General features: G+C 33.8%; 1 protein-coding gene and 1 pseudogene across 4 annotated transcripts; one reads left to right on the top strand and one right to left on the bottom strand.

Annotated features, from left to right (window-relative positions):
• The first annotated feature begins 5,451 nt into the window (after window positions 1-5,451).
• On the top strand, window positions 5,452-7,222 carry LOC108472537 (ycf20-like protein). 4 transcript variants are annotated; one of them, XM_053026202.1, is made up of 3 exons: window positions 5,452-6,009; window positions 6,137-6,308; window positions 6,603-7,222. In XM_053026202.1, the coding sequence occupies exons 1-3, from the start codon at window positions 5,810-5,812 to the stop codon at window positions 6,672-6,674; spliced, it is 444 nt and encodes a 147-aa protein (XP_052882162.1). In that variant the 5' UTR covers window positions 5,452-5,809; the 3' UTR covers window positions 6,675-7,222. The 4 variants fall into 4 exon arrangements, with proteins under 4 accessions (XP_052882162.1, XP_052882161.1, XP_017629564.1 ...); XM_017774075.2 differs by having other exon boundaries at window positions 5,455-5,662; window positions 5,829-6,009; window positions 6,137-7,222; XM_053026203.1 differs by having other exon boundaries at window positions 5,455-6,009; window positions 6,976-7,222.
• Window positions 7,223-7,892: 670 nt separating this feature from the next.
• LOC108471639 (immune-associated nucleotide-binding protein 9-like) lies at window positions 7,893-15,503 on the bottom strand (annotated as a pseudogene).
• Between the last annotated feature and the right edge of the window lie 3,994 nt (window positions 15,504-19,497).

The raw sequence follows: 19,497 nt of genomic DNA, 5'->3' as shown, positions 1-19,497 counted from the left end.
GTTGATTCCTTTTAAATATTATTCGCCGCACAATTAATGAGCTTCCGCCTTTGGTTAAGTTGATCCCTTATGTGTGAATATAAGGGTTGGAAATGTGAAGTAGGACTGATTTTTGAGAATATGTGTATATGAAATTATCCGCTTAGTTATATGAATGCTATACTTCAATTGTGCCTAATTTCATTGCTCAAAACTTACTAAGCATTAATCGCTTATTCCGTTCTTTGAATCTCTGCTTTATAGATTTTGGTTCGCCGGGTTATCGGACTCGGGATTGTCGAAGTCGAAGTCGTCCACACTATCAAAGCCCTTTTGGTACACTTTTGGTTGAACTCAAAATGGCATGTATAGGACTACCCTTTTGTTGTTGGTCATGTACCCTTTGGTTTTGTATAAATTTGGATAGCCATGCGAAAATGGCTTATATATACTTTGAGCATAGCATTATAATCGTTTTGTATGTTGTTCATTGAGAGGTATAGAAATGTTGGTAACGATTAGCCATTGGAATGGTTAATCATGATCATTTTGGTGCTTTGTATGACAAATTCTAGTTGATTCATGGAAAACCATGAAATAGGTAAAGTTTACCTTAAAACAGATGCTGACAGCAGCAGTGGTGTGGATTTGAAAATCACTAAAATAGTAGGAATGGAATTAAATAGTTAATAAATTATTTAATCGAACCTTGATGAATCTATTTTCATATGAAAGTAACGAAACGATCATATGAGCCGTATTTTATGAGATGCTTAAGTTTTCGTGAAAAAGGGCCAGAGCGATTTTTGGATCCCCTATTCCGACTTTGGAAATTCACTATAAATTAACCAGAGATAATTAGAAGTCATTCCCTATATGTACAGATTCCTTTTCGAGTCTAGTTTCTTTAGAAACAAACGGCACAAGTATTGAAGCCCTGTAAAATGAGATATCTAAGTCGTAATGCATAAAGATCAGAGTAGTCGAACCCTGAAATAGGGGAGAATTTAACTAATAAACTGTACTAATTGGCTCGACCAAAAATTCTAGAAAAAAAATTGTAGATGGATATATGAGTCTAGTTTCAGGTAAAATTTACGAAACTGGTTTTTGAGTTTTGGAACTCAAGATATGATTTTTAAGGTGACAGTGACGCAGTTAGCCAGCTTGTCTGGAAATTTTTAAAATGGACTGTGAAAATAAATGAATTATGTCTGTTAGCACCTCGTGTTCGACTCCGGCAACGGTCTCGGGTACGGGGTGTTAAAATATCAGCTAGCTTTACCAACAGAGTTAGAAAGGATCCACGATGTGTTTCATGTGTCTATGTTGCGCCGTTATCGATCAGATCCTTCGCATATAATTTCACCGACAGAAGTTGAGATTCGACCGATATAACTTATGCTGAAGAACCGATCAAGATTTTAGCTCGGGAAGTTAAATAGTTGAAAAATAAAAGTATAACCCTAGTGAAATTTTTGTGGCAAAGACATGGGGTCGAAAATGCTACATCGGAACCCGAGGAAGCTATGAGAAAATAGAACCCAAACTTATTTTTCGGTAAGATTTTTGGGGACGAAAATCCCTAAAGAGGGGAGAGTTGTAATAGTTTAATTTTGGGTCTAGTCAGAACAATAGTTTCGGGACCACAAATCCAATGTAGAAAGATCTATTTTTATTATATTTTATGGTCTACAGTTTTATGGAATTGCCTCGTGAAAATTTCGTTCAAAAATTTTATCGATTGGGCACTTAATTTAGCTAAAAGGACTAAATTGCAGTAGGTGCAAAATGTGTGTTCTAGAAGCTAGAGGTGTCTAATTGCTATGGAATTTTAAATTGGAGATCCTTAAATGGTAATTAGACCATTACAGTTTAGTATGGACAAAAATGGACATGGTTAGTGAAAAATTTCAAAGTTTAGGTAAGGGGCATTTTGGTAATCTAGTAAATAAAGCCAAAATAACTAAATAAAAGTCTTCATCTTCATCAATTTAGTCCCTCATGGTCGAATATTGCAAAAGAAGACATAGCTAGGGTTTTAGCTACTTTCAAGCTCGATTGTAAGTCCGTTCTAGCCCCATTTTTAATGATTTTCATGTTTTTGAGATCCTTGTAACCTTATCTAGCTTTTCCAAGGACTATTTTGAAGTATTGTCAAAGTTTAAAATTTTATCCATATTATATATTTGTGTATTTTGATGTTTAATGGTAGAAAATGCATGTTTGGTGTTAGATAAACAACTTTTACTAAGTGATTTTCGGTAAAAATGTTAAAAAGGACTTATTTGTAAAAGTTATAAAATAAGTAGTAAAAGTGTGATTAAGTGGAAAAATGGGCTGATATGAGTATGAAAATGGTTCCGCTAGGCTTAGGTTTTGAAGAAATTGAATACATTTCATTTTACGATCCTAGGGACTAAATTGTAAAAATATGAAATATTAGGGGTAAAAATGTAATTTTTTCATAATATGATTTTTGGGCCAAATTGAATAATATGAGTATTAAATGAGTTAAATTTTTTATTATAGATCAAGAAAAATGAGGTTTGGACCTAGATCAGGGGAAAAACAAAGTGTTTGACAATTAGGTCCAATTCTACTATTTTGTACCGAGGTAAGTTCATATGTAAATAATGCATTGTTATATTTATGTTTTAAATGCTTTAACATTGTATGAATTGTGATTGACTCATTGGATGTATTTGACAAAGTTTTGACAAGCGAGAAATCTCAGTTGAACCTTAGGAATAGAATAGGATATGAGTGACATGTCACTAGAAACCCATGTGAATATGTGATTATGTAATCCAGGTGCTGGTCTCGTATGTCCTTCTAGTGGCTGGGTAGTTCGGCATATGTTACAAATACCTGACAGCTTGTGTAAGCAACACTGTATAGCCACATCCTGGCTGATAGCTTGTGTGAGCAGGCCCTTGAATAGCTCGAAAACGAGTCCATATGTATTATGAGATATGAGGTAGCTTCGACTACATATATGACATTTTTGTGCAAGATTTTCAAGTATCCATTAATATTCCGAGTGTTCAATGGGAATGTCAAAGTTGTGAAAGGATATGGTTATGTTGCGAGTTGGTACAGGTATGTACATAAAAATCATAAGCAATGAGCTCGATATGTGATGAACTCTTGGTAGGATTGTGATTGAGAAGTTATGACTATGAGATTTTGATAATGTTCATACTAATCTTCTTCATGTTAATTGTATGGTTATGATGCTTATTATTTGTATAGGAACTTACTAAGCTATATAGCTTACTCCCTTTCCTTTCCCTTGTTTTATAGTGTCACCAAGCTAGCTCGGGATTCGGAGACCATCGAAGATCCACTCACACTATCAACAATTATTTTGGTACCAATGAATTCAACATTTTCAATTATGGCATGTATAGGGGACTTGGTTATTTTATTATTGGTCATATTGATTTGGCCAAATATGTTGGCTTATATTGGTTAGAAGTTCATTTTGTATAAGGCCATTGCAAATACGCTAGTATTAGCTATAAGTATATTTATAAAATGATGCCTTTCATGAATGATGTGTTGATGTCTTGGTTGTGGATGTTAGTTGTATGTATATGCTTGGATTGGTGCTATGTTATGTTGTGTAGGTGTGTGCATTAAAGGGTGGAAAAATGGCTTAGTAAATAGCCTTATTTTTTCTACACGGGTAGACACACGGGCGTGTGTCTATGCCGTGTGCGACACACAAGTTGCCCCACAGTCATATGTTTAGGCCGTGTCCCCCCTACACCCTAATTTTTGCAAAACAGAATGCCCAATATTGAGTACACGGGAAGAGACACAGCCGCGTGTCTCAACCGTGTGAGGGCCACGGCTTAGGAAACAAGCGTGTATCCTGGGCGTGTGAAGTCTGCACCTATTTAATAAAAAATCATAAGTTTTAAATCGACCACACAGCCTAGCACACGGGCGTGTGACTTGGCCATGTGTCCTCAATTTGTTCTTGGGTGACAAATAGAGAGTTAAACGGGGTCGGGGCACGAGCGTGTGTGCCCACACAGCCTGCCCACATAGGCGTGTCCCATATCCATAAGGGCGTGTGATCCCTGTTTAGTGAAAAATTTTCTAAGTTTTTGTAAAATTTTCTAAATTTCTCGGTTTAGTCTCGAACAATTTCCAAAGCATGTTTTGGGCCTCGTAGGCTCGTATTAGGGATTTTATGATTAAAAGCAAATGTTTTTTATTTGGACGCAAATTTATAACCCGAAATTGTATATTTGTTCGTGTGATAAGTCCAGTAATGCCTCGTACCCTGTTCCAGTGTTGAATACGGGTAAGGGGTGTTACAGTATTAACCTTTGCAGTATATTTTGTGATGTCAGTTGCACACTCCATAGTACAATCATCAAATTATCAAGTTGTTGGCAAATCTTTTGTAGTTTTCCAAACTAAGAAATAATGAACTCACCATTTTGCCGAATAGACATCACCTCATAATGAAGTTGATATGCTTTTGAAGCATCTTGCTAGACAGAATACGTTTATTTTACAGCATGCCATATTTCTTTTTTCTTGCCCAAGTGAAGGAATAATGATCTGATGTCCTTTGTCATTGCATCAAGAAACCATGATTTGACCAAGCAATTTTCTTCTTGTCAGGTTTCGTACTTATTTGAAAGTTCAACTTTTGATGGTACTTTCGTACCTAAAATAAAACCCCAATGCTTTCTTCCACAAATCTTATCCTGGGCATTTAGGGACCACTCAATATAATTGATTCCATCAAGGCGTTCTAGGGTGATTAGAGAATTTTCCTATATTTGAAAAACAATTGTAAGGTTGTTGGTTTTCTCATGAGAACCACTGTCACCCTTTTTAGAACCAGACATAGTGACCGTGTTACAAGGAAGGAGCTTACAATGGAAGCGTTGAACATAAATAATAATTATGTCTGCTTCAATTCCAAAAAAAATTGAAGGAGGCTTTGGCACCATCTAAATCAACACAATTATGAAATAATGTTTGTATATCTTTAACAATAGAAAAGTTACATTATATATAACCTCCAACACATGAAGCTTTTACAGGGAAAGAGTTGAAGAATCCTTATAATCAAGGATGGACTCAATCCTAAAGAAAGAAAGAGAGAAAATCTCAACAAATTATAATGAATGATGGACTCCATTTTGAAGAAAGAAAGAAATAAAACCTCATCAAATTTGTTTCAATCAACTCCTTGATTTGTATCATTTTCATCACACATTCTTTACGGGATTACAGTGAAATATTATATAATTATGTGGCACTTATTTGATAAGAAATATGTAGGAACAGTTTATAATTAGGAATATAGTTTTATAAAAATATTTTAAATTTAATTATAAAAGTTTTAAAAATATAATATGAAACAATGATAATTATTAGAAGAAGATGGAGAAAAAGAAACAATATCCAAAAGTTTATAGGCATCCTCCTCATACAAGTCAGATCCATGTGTATAGCATAGCACCGTCCGTAGTTTATACGCGTTTAGGAATTTGTATCATTTTACCCAAAATTGTACCATCATTTAGTTATTTTGGGCTTACCAAATTTCTCCCCCTATCTCCTTTCGATTGGATTCTGCAAATTATTGACTAAGCCACTGCGTTTCCCTCACTGCAATTGCAATTGCAATTGCAATTGCAGGCCGTTGTTTGTACGTTCTCTGTCTCTCATTGCATCTTCTTTTCTATTTTGTTTTTTAATTTTAAAACCTTCTCATCTCTTTCTAATCTTCCCTTTCCATTCTCTTTTTAAAGAATTCTGATTCTGACATCTGCTTGCCGCATGATGCTGTTGGTTAATGAATTGTCACTTTGTAGGTTCATCCCAAGCTATGACCACGACAACCAGGTTGTCTCGGAATTCTATTGTTTCCATTTTTAAGCTTTCCAATTCAAGTGATGCGGCTTTGAATCTTGGACCATGCTCTCATAAGAATGTTTGCTCCTTTGGATGGAAGCTCCATTCTCAGCCATGTTTCATTCATGTCAATAATTTCAGGTATGCATCTGGTCCCAGAAATATGCCGTTAAATTTAGGTCAAATAGGGTGGTATGATCTTTGAAGGTTGTATCCATGGTGTAATTGAACTTCTGGGTGGTTTTTATTTTTTATTTATCTTCTGCAGGAAAATGGAATGGTCTGTTAGAAGCAATGTGGATGCCAGTGGGTTTGATCCTTCTTCCAGCAACGGTGGGCGGCCCAGATTAATTAGGGCCATCCAAGGTATTCAAACCAAACTAGGTGTGAGGATTCAGGAGCTAAGGAAAAATCTCCCCATGAAGATACTCTTTTTCTTGGTAGGATTTTATTGTGCAACAGCATTTGCAACTTTTATTGGGCAGACAGGTGACTGGGATATCCTATCCGCTGCCTTGGCTGTGTTTGTTGTAGAGGGTATAGGAGCCCTCATGTATAGGGCTTCTCTTCCTGTACTCAACAATGTTAGGAGTCTGATCACCATATTTAACTATTGGAAAGCTGGCCTTTCTCTTGGTCTCTTCTTGGATTCATTTAAGTATGAATTGGATAAGATTACTGGCTTTAGCAATCCCTTGAGTTTTGACCTGGATGTGTTTGCTCTATTCATGTAGCCTGCTGCTGTTACCATATGCTGTTATGGTAACATATCATGCATCTATCATAAGAAACACAACACAAGTTAGTCAAGACTTGAATCCATGCATGGCCCCAAACCTCTGGTTGCCACTCATGCCCTTTGATGGACTATAGTGGTGGCATTAAGAAGGAAGCAGTCCAGTTGAAAAGTTCTTCGGAGAAAAAAATGTTGCTCATTTCATACAGAGAAGAAATTCCTTGGACTTGTCACCTTTGGTGTCTTTTGGTTCCTTAAGTTCATTCTTAACTTCAAATGGCATGTAGAATTTCCTGGTTATAGTTTTCCCAGTACTGGATCATATGATCATTTGAAGATGAGATAGTTGAGAAGTTTTTTCCATGCTACAGTTTAGCCCAGATGACTGATTCCATGACTGATTCCCCAAGTACGTACTTAACTTTGGAAATGCTTCCCATGGTTTCAAGTTCCACAGCTTATGGGTTGGAATTTGTGAATAGTTGAAGATGAGTGAAGTATTAAAGCATCTATCTATATACCTTTCAGCAGATGTCTATAAATTTATGACATACAATGTTCTATAGGAATGGCTAATATATTTATGACAAATCTGACTCAATTCTATGGTTCAGTTAATCCTGCTTCGATGTTTGTCTATGTGTATACCTTTCTAGTACAGTTTCCATCCTCCTTGTTTACGTGGTTTCAACCATTCATTTTTTTTTGAAGCATATGGTCTGACATAGGGGTGCAATCAAGCCAAGCTAAGCTTGAATATTGCTAAGTTCGAGCTCAAGTTTGACTCAAAATTTGAAGCTCAATACTCAGCTCAAGCTTAATCAAACATCTATTTTTAAGTTTGAGCTCGAGTCAATAATTAAGCTTAAGGTTTATAATACATATTAAAGGGTAATAATGTAATTTAATAATATAAAAATATAAAATGCTCGATAAAATTCATCAGTCATTTAACTCCAAGTATTATTAAGTTTGAATTCTTGATTGATAGCTTGAGCTCGGCTTAATAATTATCAAATCAAGTTAGAATTTTTTTTGAATCAATCTCTAGTAATTTGTGAGTACTAGTATTTCATTTATACTCTTAAATTGACACATTTTCATACAACCAGAAAAATATGAGTTTTCATGTATATGAAAAAAGTAAAGTTGGAAGATGTAGGCACCTGTCCAGCGATCAAATGTTTGCAATCAAGGGGTGAAGAAATGTTTTCCCAAATATCAAATGCGAATGAAGGAACTCAAAATAATTTAAATCTAAAATGACATAAATATAAAATAATAGCATTCAGAGGATGGCACATTTATTTTTAGCTTTCTTGCAGAGCTCCACAGTCTCCCTCTGTGCATTTTCTAAATACTCTCTAAGCTTGTTAATTTCGTCTGATTTCATTTGATCTAACTTCCTCGCTGCCTGCTCCTTTGCTAACTTCTCTTCAAGCCTCTTCAACTTTGTCTCTACCTACGGTGAAATCATAAAATGACATTCAATTTGCGAAATGGGAAAACCGATACTTAAACAATATTATTAGAGTTGCTGATGGTTGATTCCCTAAGTCTAAAAATTCGCTCAAAAAATAAAACGATTTAAATTTATGAAAAATAAAATAAAATAACACACAAATTTTTACGTGGAAATCATTTCGAGAAAAAACCACAGGCAGAGGAGAAGAAAATTCACTATGTCGAATTCGAATGAATACAAGAGGAATAGACTATGTCTATTTATAATCTTGTAAAACCATATTCTAATAAGACTGAAACACCTTATTCTAATCAATATAAAATAAATGGAGTTTAATAAGGTTTAAAAAACTTTATTCTAAAATAAAATAAAAGAAGTGTAGTTCTATATGGATTTTACTTTTATTTTATTTTACCACTGTATTTTATTTAAATAAGGATTCGGGTCATTTAATTCTAACAATCTCCACCTTCACACGAATTCTCAATGAACAAGTTCTTCATCGCGAACTCTCAACGAACAAGTTCTCCACCTCTTCCATAAAACTCCTTAAGGGTTTAACTTTAACAATGGACACCAACCAAATCTAAGCAATGCTCAAACTTGGTTATAGGAAGTGACTTAGTCATCATATCTGCAGGATTTTCATGAGTACTAATTTTGCTCACAACAATATCACCACAAGCAATAATATCATGAACAAAATGATACCGAATATCAATGTGTTTTATTTTCTCATAAAACATTTGATCTTCTGTAAGAAAGATTGCACTCTGACTGTCACAAAATACAGTACTAATTTGAAGGTCTTTATTGAGTTCACTAAAGAGTCCTTTCAACCAGATAGCTTCTTTACAAGCCTCAATAATTGACATGTACTCAACTTCAGTGGTAGACAAAGCATCTGTAGTTTGCAAAGTAACTTTCCAACTGATTGCACAACCTCCGATTGTAAAGACATAACCTGTGAGAGATCTTCTTCTATCAAGGTCTCCAGCAAAATCAACATCAACATATCCAATGACTCCATCTCTAGTTCTTCCAAACTGTAAGCAAACATCAGTAGTACCTCATAAGTATCTTAAAATCCACGGAACTGCTTTCTAGTGTTTTTTACCAGGATTCACCATGTATCTACTAACTGCACTAACTGCATATGATAAATCTGGACGTGAACAAACCATAACATACATAAGAGATCCCACTGCACTAGAATATAGAACATGTGACATGTACTCAATCTCATCATCTGATTGTGGAGACAAAGCTGATAAAAGTCTAAAATGGGCTGCTAAAAGAGTACTAACAAGCTTAGCACTCTGCCTAAAAAGAACTTTCTCAATGTACCCCTTCTGACTTAGGTACAATTTACTTGCTTTTCTATCTCTGAGAATCTCCATACCAAGTATCTTCTTTGCTGGTCCTAAATCTTTCATCTCAAATTCTTCACTTAGTTGGGTTTTGACCTTTCTTATCTCTCTTTTATCTTTTGCTGCTATCAACATGTCATCAACATAAAGAAATAGATACACAAAATAACCATCACTGTTTTTCTTAAAGTAAACACAATTGTCAAAACTACTTCTTTGAAATCATGAGAAGTCATAAAGGAATCAAACCTCTTGTACCACTGTCTTGTTGACTATTTCAAACCGTAAAGGGACTTTTTCAGTAAGCAAACATAGTCTTCTTTTTTTGAGACTGTAAAACCCTCTATTGCTGCATATAAATATCCTCATCAAGTTCTCCTTGCAAAAATGCAATTTTTATATCTAACTGCTCAAGCTCCAAATCATGTATGGCCACACTACCAAGCAAAGATCGAATCGAACTATGTTTAACAACTGGGGAGAACACATCTGTGAAGTCCACTATTGAAATTTGACTGTAACCTTTTGCAACAAGCCTTACTTTATATTTGGATTCTTTAACTCCTGGAGTGCCTTCTTTTTTTTTAAACACCCATTTACAACGAACAACCTTTTTACTTTTAGGAAGTTTTACAAGATCCATATTTTGTTTTTGTGGAGTGATTCCATCTTCTCTTGCATAACAAACATCCACTTTTCTGAGTCTTCACAGCTAACCGCCTCAGAATAATTAGATGGCTCTTGATTTGCATCTATATCTTCAGTCACATTTAAAGCATAAGCAACTAGATCAGCCTCAGCATACTTCTTGAAGGTTTAATTTTTCTTCTAGTTCTATTTTTGGCGATAGAGTATTGCGGTAAAGAAGCAACTCTATTCTCAATTTTTGTACTGGCTTGAGGAGTCGATTCTGTATTAATCTGATGCTCCACCTGCTTTTGATTTTCTTTATTGGAAGAGTCTTTAAGAGATAAGTTAGGTAGCATAGCAGTTTCATAAAAAACATCTTTGCTAATCATAACTTTTTTATTTTCAGGACACCATAACTTATACCCTTTTACACCAGTTTTATAACCAAGAAAAACACATTTAATAGATCTCAGTTCCAATTTTTTATTATCAACATGAGCATTCGCAGGACACTCAAAAATCTTTAAATCAGAATAATTTGTAGAATTACCAGACCATACCTCTTGCGGAGTCTTTTTCTCAATAGCAACGGATAGGGATCGGTTGATCAAAAAACATGCAGTAGAGGTTGTTTCGGCCTAAAATGACTTTGGTAAGTTGGAATTTGACAACATACATCGAACCTTCTCCATGATCGTTCTGTTCATTCGTTCTACAACGCCATTTTGCTGCGGAATATTGCGAACTGTCAAGTGTCTCACGATCCCTTCTGACTTGCAAAATCTATTACTCATTAGAACAGAACTCTAAGCTATTGTTTGTACGGAGGTATTTTATTTGTTTTCCTATTTGTTTTTCAGTCATAATTTTCCAATACTTAAATGCGAAAAATATATCGCTTTTCTGCTTTAAGAAGAACACCTAAACTTTTTTGGAAAAATTATCAATAAAGGTTAGCATATAATTAGCTCCACCTCTTGAAAGCACTCTGGTCAGAATAAATATACTCCAACGTTCTCTTCGTGTTATGGATTCCTCTGGTGAATCGAACTCTCTTTTGCTTTCCAAAAACACAGTGCTCACAGAAATTCAATTTACAAATTCTTTGCTCATCAAGAAGTCCTCTTTTGCTCAATTCTGCCGTGCCATTCTCAATCATATACCCTAGCCGCATATGCCAAAGTTTAGTAATATCATCATCTGACAAGGAAAAGGAAGTGACAGCTGCATCACCAATAACAGTAGAACCCTGCAAAACATATAACTTGGCAGTCCTTCTCTGCCCTTTCAACACAACAAGAGAACCTTCGGAAATCTTTAAAACCCTACTTTCAGTTGTGTATCTGTACCCTTTTGAATCAAGAGTACTCAATGAAATTAAATTTCTTTTCAATTCTGGAACATGTCGTACGTCACTAAGTATTCTAACAACTCCATCAAACATCTTAATTTTAATTATTCCAACACCTGCGATTTTACACGAAGTATTATTTCTTATCAAAACAATACATTGAGACACTGTTTCGTAAGTTATAAACTAATCCCGATTGAGACTCATGTGGAAGGTGCAGCCTGAATCAAGTATTCACCCCTCGCTCACTTTAGAATTATTGACCGAAGCGACTAGAAGTTCACCATCGCTGTAGTCTTTTACAACATCAGCTTCACCAAAATTTTCTGATTGTTTTCCCTTTTGATTCGCAACCTCCCTTTTAATTTTGTTCTGTAGCTTATATCACTCAAATTTAATGTGCCCTTTCTTCTTGCAGAAGTTACAAGTTTTACCTTTGTTTGAAGATTTTGATCTACACTTAGATTTACCGCGAGGATTCTGTTCCTATGTCCTTCCATGATCATCATCACCATTCTGATCTTGTCTCTCACGAACAATAAGACCCTCTCCCTGAGAGTCATGTTTAACCATTAGATGCTTCATCTTACCATACGAGGTCAAAGAATCATAAACCTCATCAACTGTGAGAGACTCGCGACTATATAAAATTGTGTCTCTAAAGGTTGAATAAGACGGGGCAACGAACAGAGTAGAACCAACCCTAGATCTTCCTTATCATACTGAACCTGTATGGCCTCTAAGTTTGAGAGAATTTCTTTAAATACTGTTAAGTGTTCGTGTACAGACGCACCTTCCTCTAAACGATGAGCATAAAGGCGCTGCTTCATATGCAGCTTGCTTGTTATAGTTTTCGATATACATATTTGTTCTAGCCTCTTCCATAATGCAGTGGCGGTCTTCTCTTTCATCACATCTTGCAAAATTTCGTTAGACAAATACAGATGTAATTGTGCTAATGCCTTTCGATCCTTAGGCTTTTTCTCTTCATTTGTTAATGTCGAAGGCATCTTACCTATCCCTAGCAGGGTATCCTCTGGATCTATCTGCGTAAGAACTGCTTGCATCTTAATCTGCCACAACACAAATCTAGTGTTGCGATCCAACAGCGGAATTTCATACTTCAAAAACGCCATTACTGTGATCGAGATGAACAATCCGGAAGCTCAAATACCAATTTGTGAAAAATAAAATAAAATAAAATAACACACAAATTTTTACGTAGAAACCCTTTCGGGAAAAAACCACAGGCAGAGGAGAAGAAAATTCACTATGTCGAATTCAAATGAATACAAGAGTAATAGATTATGTCTATTTATAGGCTTGTAAAACCATATTCTAGTAAGACTAAAACATCTTATTCTAATCAATATAAAATAGATAGAGTTTAATAAGATTTTAAAAATCTTATTCTAAAATAAAATAAAAGAAGTGTAGTTCTATATGGATTTTATTTTTATTTTATTTTACCACCGTATTTTATTTAAATAAGGATTCGGTCATTTAGTTCTAACAAAATTAAAATAAAAATTAAAAATGAGCTTGAGTAAAATTTAAGATCCATTTTTTATGTAAGTCAAACCTTGAGCAAGATTATTTTAATCTAGCCCAACCTGAATATATAATATTATAAAAATTAATTATATTAATTATTTATATTATCTAATAACTAATCTAATAATAATTAAATTTATTATATTTGTATTAAAAAACCTATTATCCAAAACCCTAAAAAAACCTAACTCAATTAATAATATAACTTGAAATATAAAATTTTAAAATTGTATTTAATACAATAAAATATTTATTATATTTATGTTAGTGTTTTTTAGTATAAATAATTTTTAATGTGTTAGAAAATATTTATTTGAGTATTTTTTAATGCATTATATTTTTTAAAATAAAAATAATTTAAGCTATACTAAGACCGAACTTAAAAATTGATCTAAATATCTTATATAAGCTCGACTCAAATCTAATCTAACTCATGAGTAAAAAGCGAATGAAATGAAAGCTAATAGTCGAAAAAAAAAAGCAAATGTATGATAAGGATGTCTAGTAAGTTGATGAGGCACCTGAGTGAACTTATTAATTGTCGTTAAAATATTTCTTTTTATGTAAAACAAACAAATAAGATAAACATTATTAACTAATAATTCTGTAAACAGTTACAAGCCTTCATTTATGTCGAAAGCTAATTATATTTTAAGTTATTGTTTTACTCACTTTTCGGGGCAGTTATACAAGTAGGCTACAAACTGAGATTTTTATTATTATTCTAAAGTCACATTTTATATGGTTTAATTTCCTTCTGTAATTGGGTTTATACTTATGCTTTATGTTGCAAGTTTGACTAAACTATAAACAGTAACCATCAAATTAAGAAGAAGATAGGGGGATTACCAACTCAGAAATACGCATAAGCAGCTTTTCATATAATCTTTCATTCTGCTCCTTGCATATTTCTTGCTTTATGTAGCCTTTTAGAGAAGCAACCTCTTCTTGTTTATCACATGTAGTTGCCCCTCTCTGTAGTACAATTACTCACATAAGTTCTTTATACTAAATTCCCTACAAACTAAAATAAAACCCGACTATCCTTTAGTTCCACAAACAACTCATCATAATATGGTTGCCCACTATTCTGCGCTATGACCATGTTCACAAGTGAGACAAGATCATCAACTTGTTTCACTCTCTTGGTTTTATCTTCAGTCTTGTTGTCAAAGAGTACGAATCGATGTCCACAAAAAAGTAGAACCTCCTATTGGATTTCAAGTGAAGGACATGTATTACTTAAGTACAAGTATCATGGAATACTCTATATTAAAAATTAAATTGTATTTTGATCCCTATATTCAAAAAATAATAATTTAATATTTATATATTAGATTCAATATACGTTAAAAATTGGTTCATAGTTCATTTACGTTAACATAAGGTACATATGATACCCTATATGTCATTGTACCACACAATTTTTAACAGTAAAAAATTTAAAAATTAAAAAAATCAATTTACTTTTTTATATAATGTATTTTTTTAATTTTGAATAAAAAATAATATAATCTGAATCAAGTACTCAGGATATTTTTACCATCGCTATATTTCAACTACACAAATCAAGTTGCATTTAATTTAGGAAACAACCTTTAATGGTTGTGGACCATCATCCAAATAATCTTTCAATGTTACGTCCTCTTCCAAGGCATCCCCATTTAGTGAACCCTATAATTATGTAGCTAAAAATTTTGGTTCCAAACAAAGTCTCCAAACACTGAAATGCAGTTTTCTCTTATGCTAAAAAACGAGTCTTTAATGAGAAAACTACAGCAACTGCATGTATCCCATCCTTCGCAAGATCGATACATTTGGCAATTTCTTTTCCAATGAACTCAGATTCAACTGAAGCATCAAAAAGCCCTGCAAGGACATGCTTTATAAGTCTTTTATAGTAAATGCACTGATAACCTTGATAACCTTGGATTAAATGAATACCCTTTCCACCATACCTGGAGTATCAATGACATTAAAAATTTGCCCATATTTGAGCACTGTTGTCTTGCAACTCACAAGTTCTAGTTACCCCAGACGGGCTAATCTTTGAGGTAAAGGACTTGATGCCAAGACTGCTTGGGCTTTTTCCATTGCCCGTACGCCCAACTAAAATCAGTGTTTTAGCTCCGTTGGAAGGCGAGGTAAACTCGCAGTCATCATATACCGCACTACCACCACCCATCATATGCGATTACCTGCTAAATTAGAAACACTTCTTTAGACAGTAATCTCCCCTGTTAAATTAGATAACAGTCAAACAATTTCACTTCAGAATCTAGAGAGAGAGAGAGAGAGAGGGAGAGAGAGAGAAGTAAAATGAAACGAAAAGACAGGAAGAAACTTAATCGGGTTTTTCTTTTTACGACTGTTTGTTTACTTGAATACAGCTCAATGTTAAAAAGGGCAATTCAATTAAATGTCACCTTTATATAAATTACTCTTTACTGTCTCTCCTGAGAGCTCCTTCCTTCAAGTAGTCCACTTTCCGAGAGAGGAAACGTCGTCTATGGAATGCTATTTATGGACAAAGGCCACAAACTTGTAGTGCTTTTCGTAATTACTGTGAGCTTTTTTTTTTCTTTTGGTAAAAGCTGTGAGAGATTTTGAGTGTTTTAAGAACTTGAAAAGGCACTTAATAAAAATGCCAAACTTCAGATTTGACTAAAAATATGCCCATGCTAATGATTTGGGTGATAGAGTTTTCAATATTTTAAAATTTATTAGTATTAAATTATGTAATTGATTATTTTCAGTAAATTTTATTAACATCTATTGAGTTGAAATCTATATAAGTTATTTGTGTTTTATCATTCTATAAATAAATTAAGACTTAAAAGATTAATTATATTTTTTTACATAACAAAAGATAAAAAAAAAATCATGGTAATGTAAAGGATATTCGCACTTTTCATGCACATTTTGTCCATTTTCTCGTCTACTCCATTAGTACTTAATTTTAAGAGTGTCTTTTTGTCACGAGGTTAGATTTTTAGTCTAGTAAATTATGTGACTTTAAACGATTTTTCTATTTAAATCCACCTAAATTATCCTACTCTCGGAAAATTAAAAATCTCGTAAAAATTCTTTAAGTATCGAAGTTAAGTAGAAGCAAAATTATAAAAACAAAAGAAGCTAAGAGCAAACAAAAAGCCACAGAAAAAATAACGCACACTTAGTGTGTAAATGCTTTCAAAAGTATTCTATTACTTTAAAAGTTTACAACTGGGTGAATACAAATGAGGGAAATGCCTCTATTTATAGTTGAGCTCCCCCAAAACCAAATGTACAGATTGAGTTCCATCAACGATTGAGATTTGTGCCTATCTACAAGATGAGATTCCTGAGGGATTTAAACTCTATACATCTTTATTCTTTACGATTTACATAAATTACCCTAGTAGCTCTAATTTTATTGGAATGTTTCACTGGATCACCAAAGCTTCTAGTAGATGGGCTTCTCCATGGGTTTCACGAGTCGAACCAGGCAAATGAGCCCCATTTCATAAGTTGATCTCTATGGGATGTTTTGTATGCAATGGTCAGGAGTTTTGATCTGTGATCTATGACATTCTCCCCTATCCATTCTTGCAACGCCCTTGTCGCGTCCTTAGAATGGCACTGGTTTGACTTATCTCGGAACGGTCTTGATGCCTCAGCTAATTCTCAACTACTCTCTCTATCATGTAATTCTACCTTTTGGAACATTTTCCTTGTCTTATGTTTCCGTCATTGTCTAACTTGCATTGTATTTCTCATTTGTATGTCTCACTCATAAGAGGCCACCGCTCTTACTCGTCCCCATTGTGACTTTCATTGATTGATCCTCTTAATCCTCACAAATAGGCTTAGGCATGCGTACATTGAACTCTGAGTTCACTTTGAGTGTAACAGCCCGGTTTAGACCCTAGTCAGAATAGTGGTTTCGAGACCACAAATTCGAGTCAGAGAAATGTTTAAATATTATTTTCTGTGTTTATGATGTGTGAATTAGCATGTGTGAAAGTCTCATATGAAAATTTGAATGTTTGTGTGCTTAATTTAATAAAAAGGACCTAATCGCATAAAATGTAAAAGCTGTGTGGCAGATGTTAAAAGTGCCTATTTGATTTGGCTTTATACATGAGGGGTCCTTATGATGCAAGTAGACCATTGGTTTAATGAATGGAAAAATATGGACAATAGTTAGTGGAATTTTAATGAAATAGATAAGGTTAAAATTGGTATTTAGTAATTAAGTTATGTTAAATAAAACATATCATAAAATCATCCTTATTGTCATCATTTTTGACCGAAAATTTGAAATAAAGAAATCCAAAGGCTAGGTTTTCATTCATCTATGGTTGAAGCTTGATTAATGTATGAGTTTTGTTCGGTTTTTGATAATTTCTACGTTTTTGTAATCGTTGCTTAGTATACTATCAAACCCATGTCTCAATTTCTGATTTTGTTGATGCTTTTGAGTTATGCCATCGATGAAACTATGAGCTTTGTGATGTTAGTTGATGAATTATGAAAGATATAAAATATGAGCTTTGTGATGTTAGTTGATGAATTATGAAAGATATGTTTTGGGTTAACATATGTTGTCTTTGAATTTTTGATGAAATTGAGTAATTTGGGCTAAATTGTAAAAATGTTATTTTAAGAGACTAAAATGTGAAATAAATGAAATGTATGGATTTGTATGAGAGCTATGAAAATTTGGCTAAGCTTTTGTACAAGAAAACTTTGTGTATTTTGTGATTTTGTGAATTAGGGACTAAAGTGTCGAAATGTGAAAATGTGAGGGCTAGTTTGCAAAATGCCCTAAATATGTGTCTATGGATTGTTTTGAATAATTTAGTGAATAAAATGGTTAATTTTGAATACTTATAGATCAAGAAAAGAGGAATTCGGACTTAGACTGAAGGAAGTAGAAGATTATATAGTAGATGATCCGAGTCGACAATTTCGAGTACAAGATAAGTTCGTACGTAAAACATGATGTTATAAGTATGTTTTGATGTTGTGTTTATACATAGATTGTATATACATTTAGTTTGGATGAATATGATGATAAATCAATGGTATTTGGCACTAAGTGTGCAATTTAAACTAGCTTTGGCTATATGAGGCACTAAGTGTGCGATACCGAGATAGGTTCAGTTAATTGAGAAAGCACTAAGTGTGCGGAATTATTGTAGCTTCGGCTAATATTTAAAGCACTAAGTGTGTGGATGTTTAAAACCTTCGTAATCTTCAGAAAGTCTTAAAATATCCGAACAAGAGGTGAGAATAAAAATGAATGAATACGAGAATGTTCAGGTAAGTATAATACCTATGTGGTAGATGGTATTATGCATATAAAGTTTATTGAATTGGTGTAAACATATGGATGATGTTGGCTTGAAATTGATAGATGAGTTGAGAATTTATAAGTACTTATGTGTTGGTGTTTCATATTTTATATACTGTTGATGATTTTGGTACGAACTTACTAAGCTTTTGAAAGCTTACTTTGTGTGTGTGTTTGTATTGTTTTATAGATATTAAAGCTACTGTGAGCTTGAGGATCGTCAAGGATCATCACCACACTACCGAACCTCATTTTGGTACTTTGAAAATGTATATATTAAAGTATGGCATGTATAGGCTAGAAGTTGTGGGATTATGTTTTGTGATGTATATATATTTAGCCATGTGATATGGCTTGGTATGGTTGTGGATATGTCATGGTTTTTGTATAAGATATGTGATGCAATATGATATATTTGATATGTTTTAGTTGGACAAAGGAAATGGTAAATTTTGGTAAGTTTTGGCAAGTTTTAGCATGAAATTGAATGATGTATAGAAAGAAATGTTTTGACAAGCTTTTGACTTATGTTTTGATATAGATTGGTAAGGCTTATGAGTTTGTATTTGATTGGAATTGATATGTCATGAGTGGCTTATGTTTTGGTTTGAAATTTGGTACATGCTTATTTCTTTGCTTGTAGATTGACCCAAATTGGGGTGGCAAATTGGCTATTCAAATGGCCTATTTTTGTCCACACGAGCAGAGACACGGACGTGTGTCTTAGCCATGTGTGACACAAGATCACGTTACATGGCAGTGTGTGTAACACCCCTATCCAGTATCCGTCGCCGGAATAGGTAAAGGGGCATTACCGGACTTGAAGCTCATATCCGAATAGTAAAAATTTTGAATATTTTCTTTTTTATAAAGAACGTTCCTTTAGGTAAATACTAAAGACAGTCAGGGATACAATTTAACTGCTATAAGTACACATTCAAAAGATGCCATTTTCGCATGGCTTATATACATTAACCAAAATATTCTTCTACCCTTTGGTCTATTCTTTACATGCCATAAAATAATTCAAAACATAATAGTAACAAGCAAAGGACGTTGATAGTGTGACTAGTTGTCGATGATCCTCGAGCCCTGTAGCTTCCAAATGAGATCTATAAAACAGAGGAAACAAAGTAAACGAAGTAAGCATTACAATGCTTAGTAAGTTTTAAGCAAAGGTCAACA

The sequence above is a fragment of the Gossypium arboreum genome, chromosome 3 (assembly GCF_025698485.1).
Source record: "Gossypium arboreum isolate Shixiya-1 chromosome 3, ASM2569848v2, whole genome shotgun sequence".
In the NCBI taxonomy this organism is placed as follows: domain Eukaryota; kingdom Viridiplantae; phylum Streptophyta; class Magnoliopsida; order Malvales; family Malvaceae; genus Gossypium; species Gossypium arboreum.
Note: the sequence above shows the minus strand (reverse complement) of the source record. Positions and strands in the feature narration are given on the sequence as shown.

Bases quoted from the DNA above. Each gene is read 5' to 3' on its own strand.
- LOC108472537 (XM_053026201.1), top strand. From the start codon at position 5,810: ATGAATTGTCACTTTGTAGGTTCATCCCAAGCTATGACCACGACAACC. The intron at 6,010-6,136 runs GTATGCATCTGG...TATCTTCTGCAG, and splicing joins ATTCATGTCAATAATTTCAG to GAAAATGGAATGGTCTGTTA.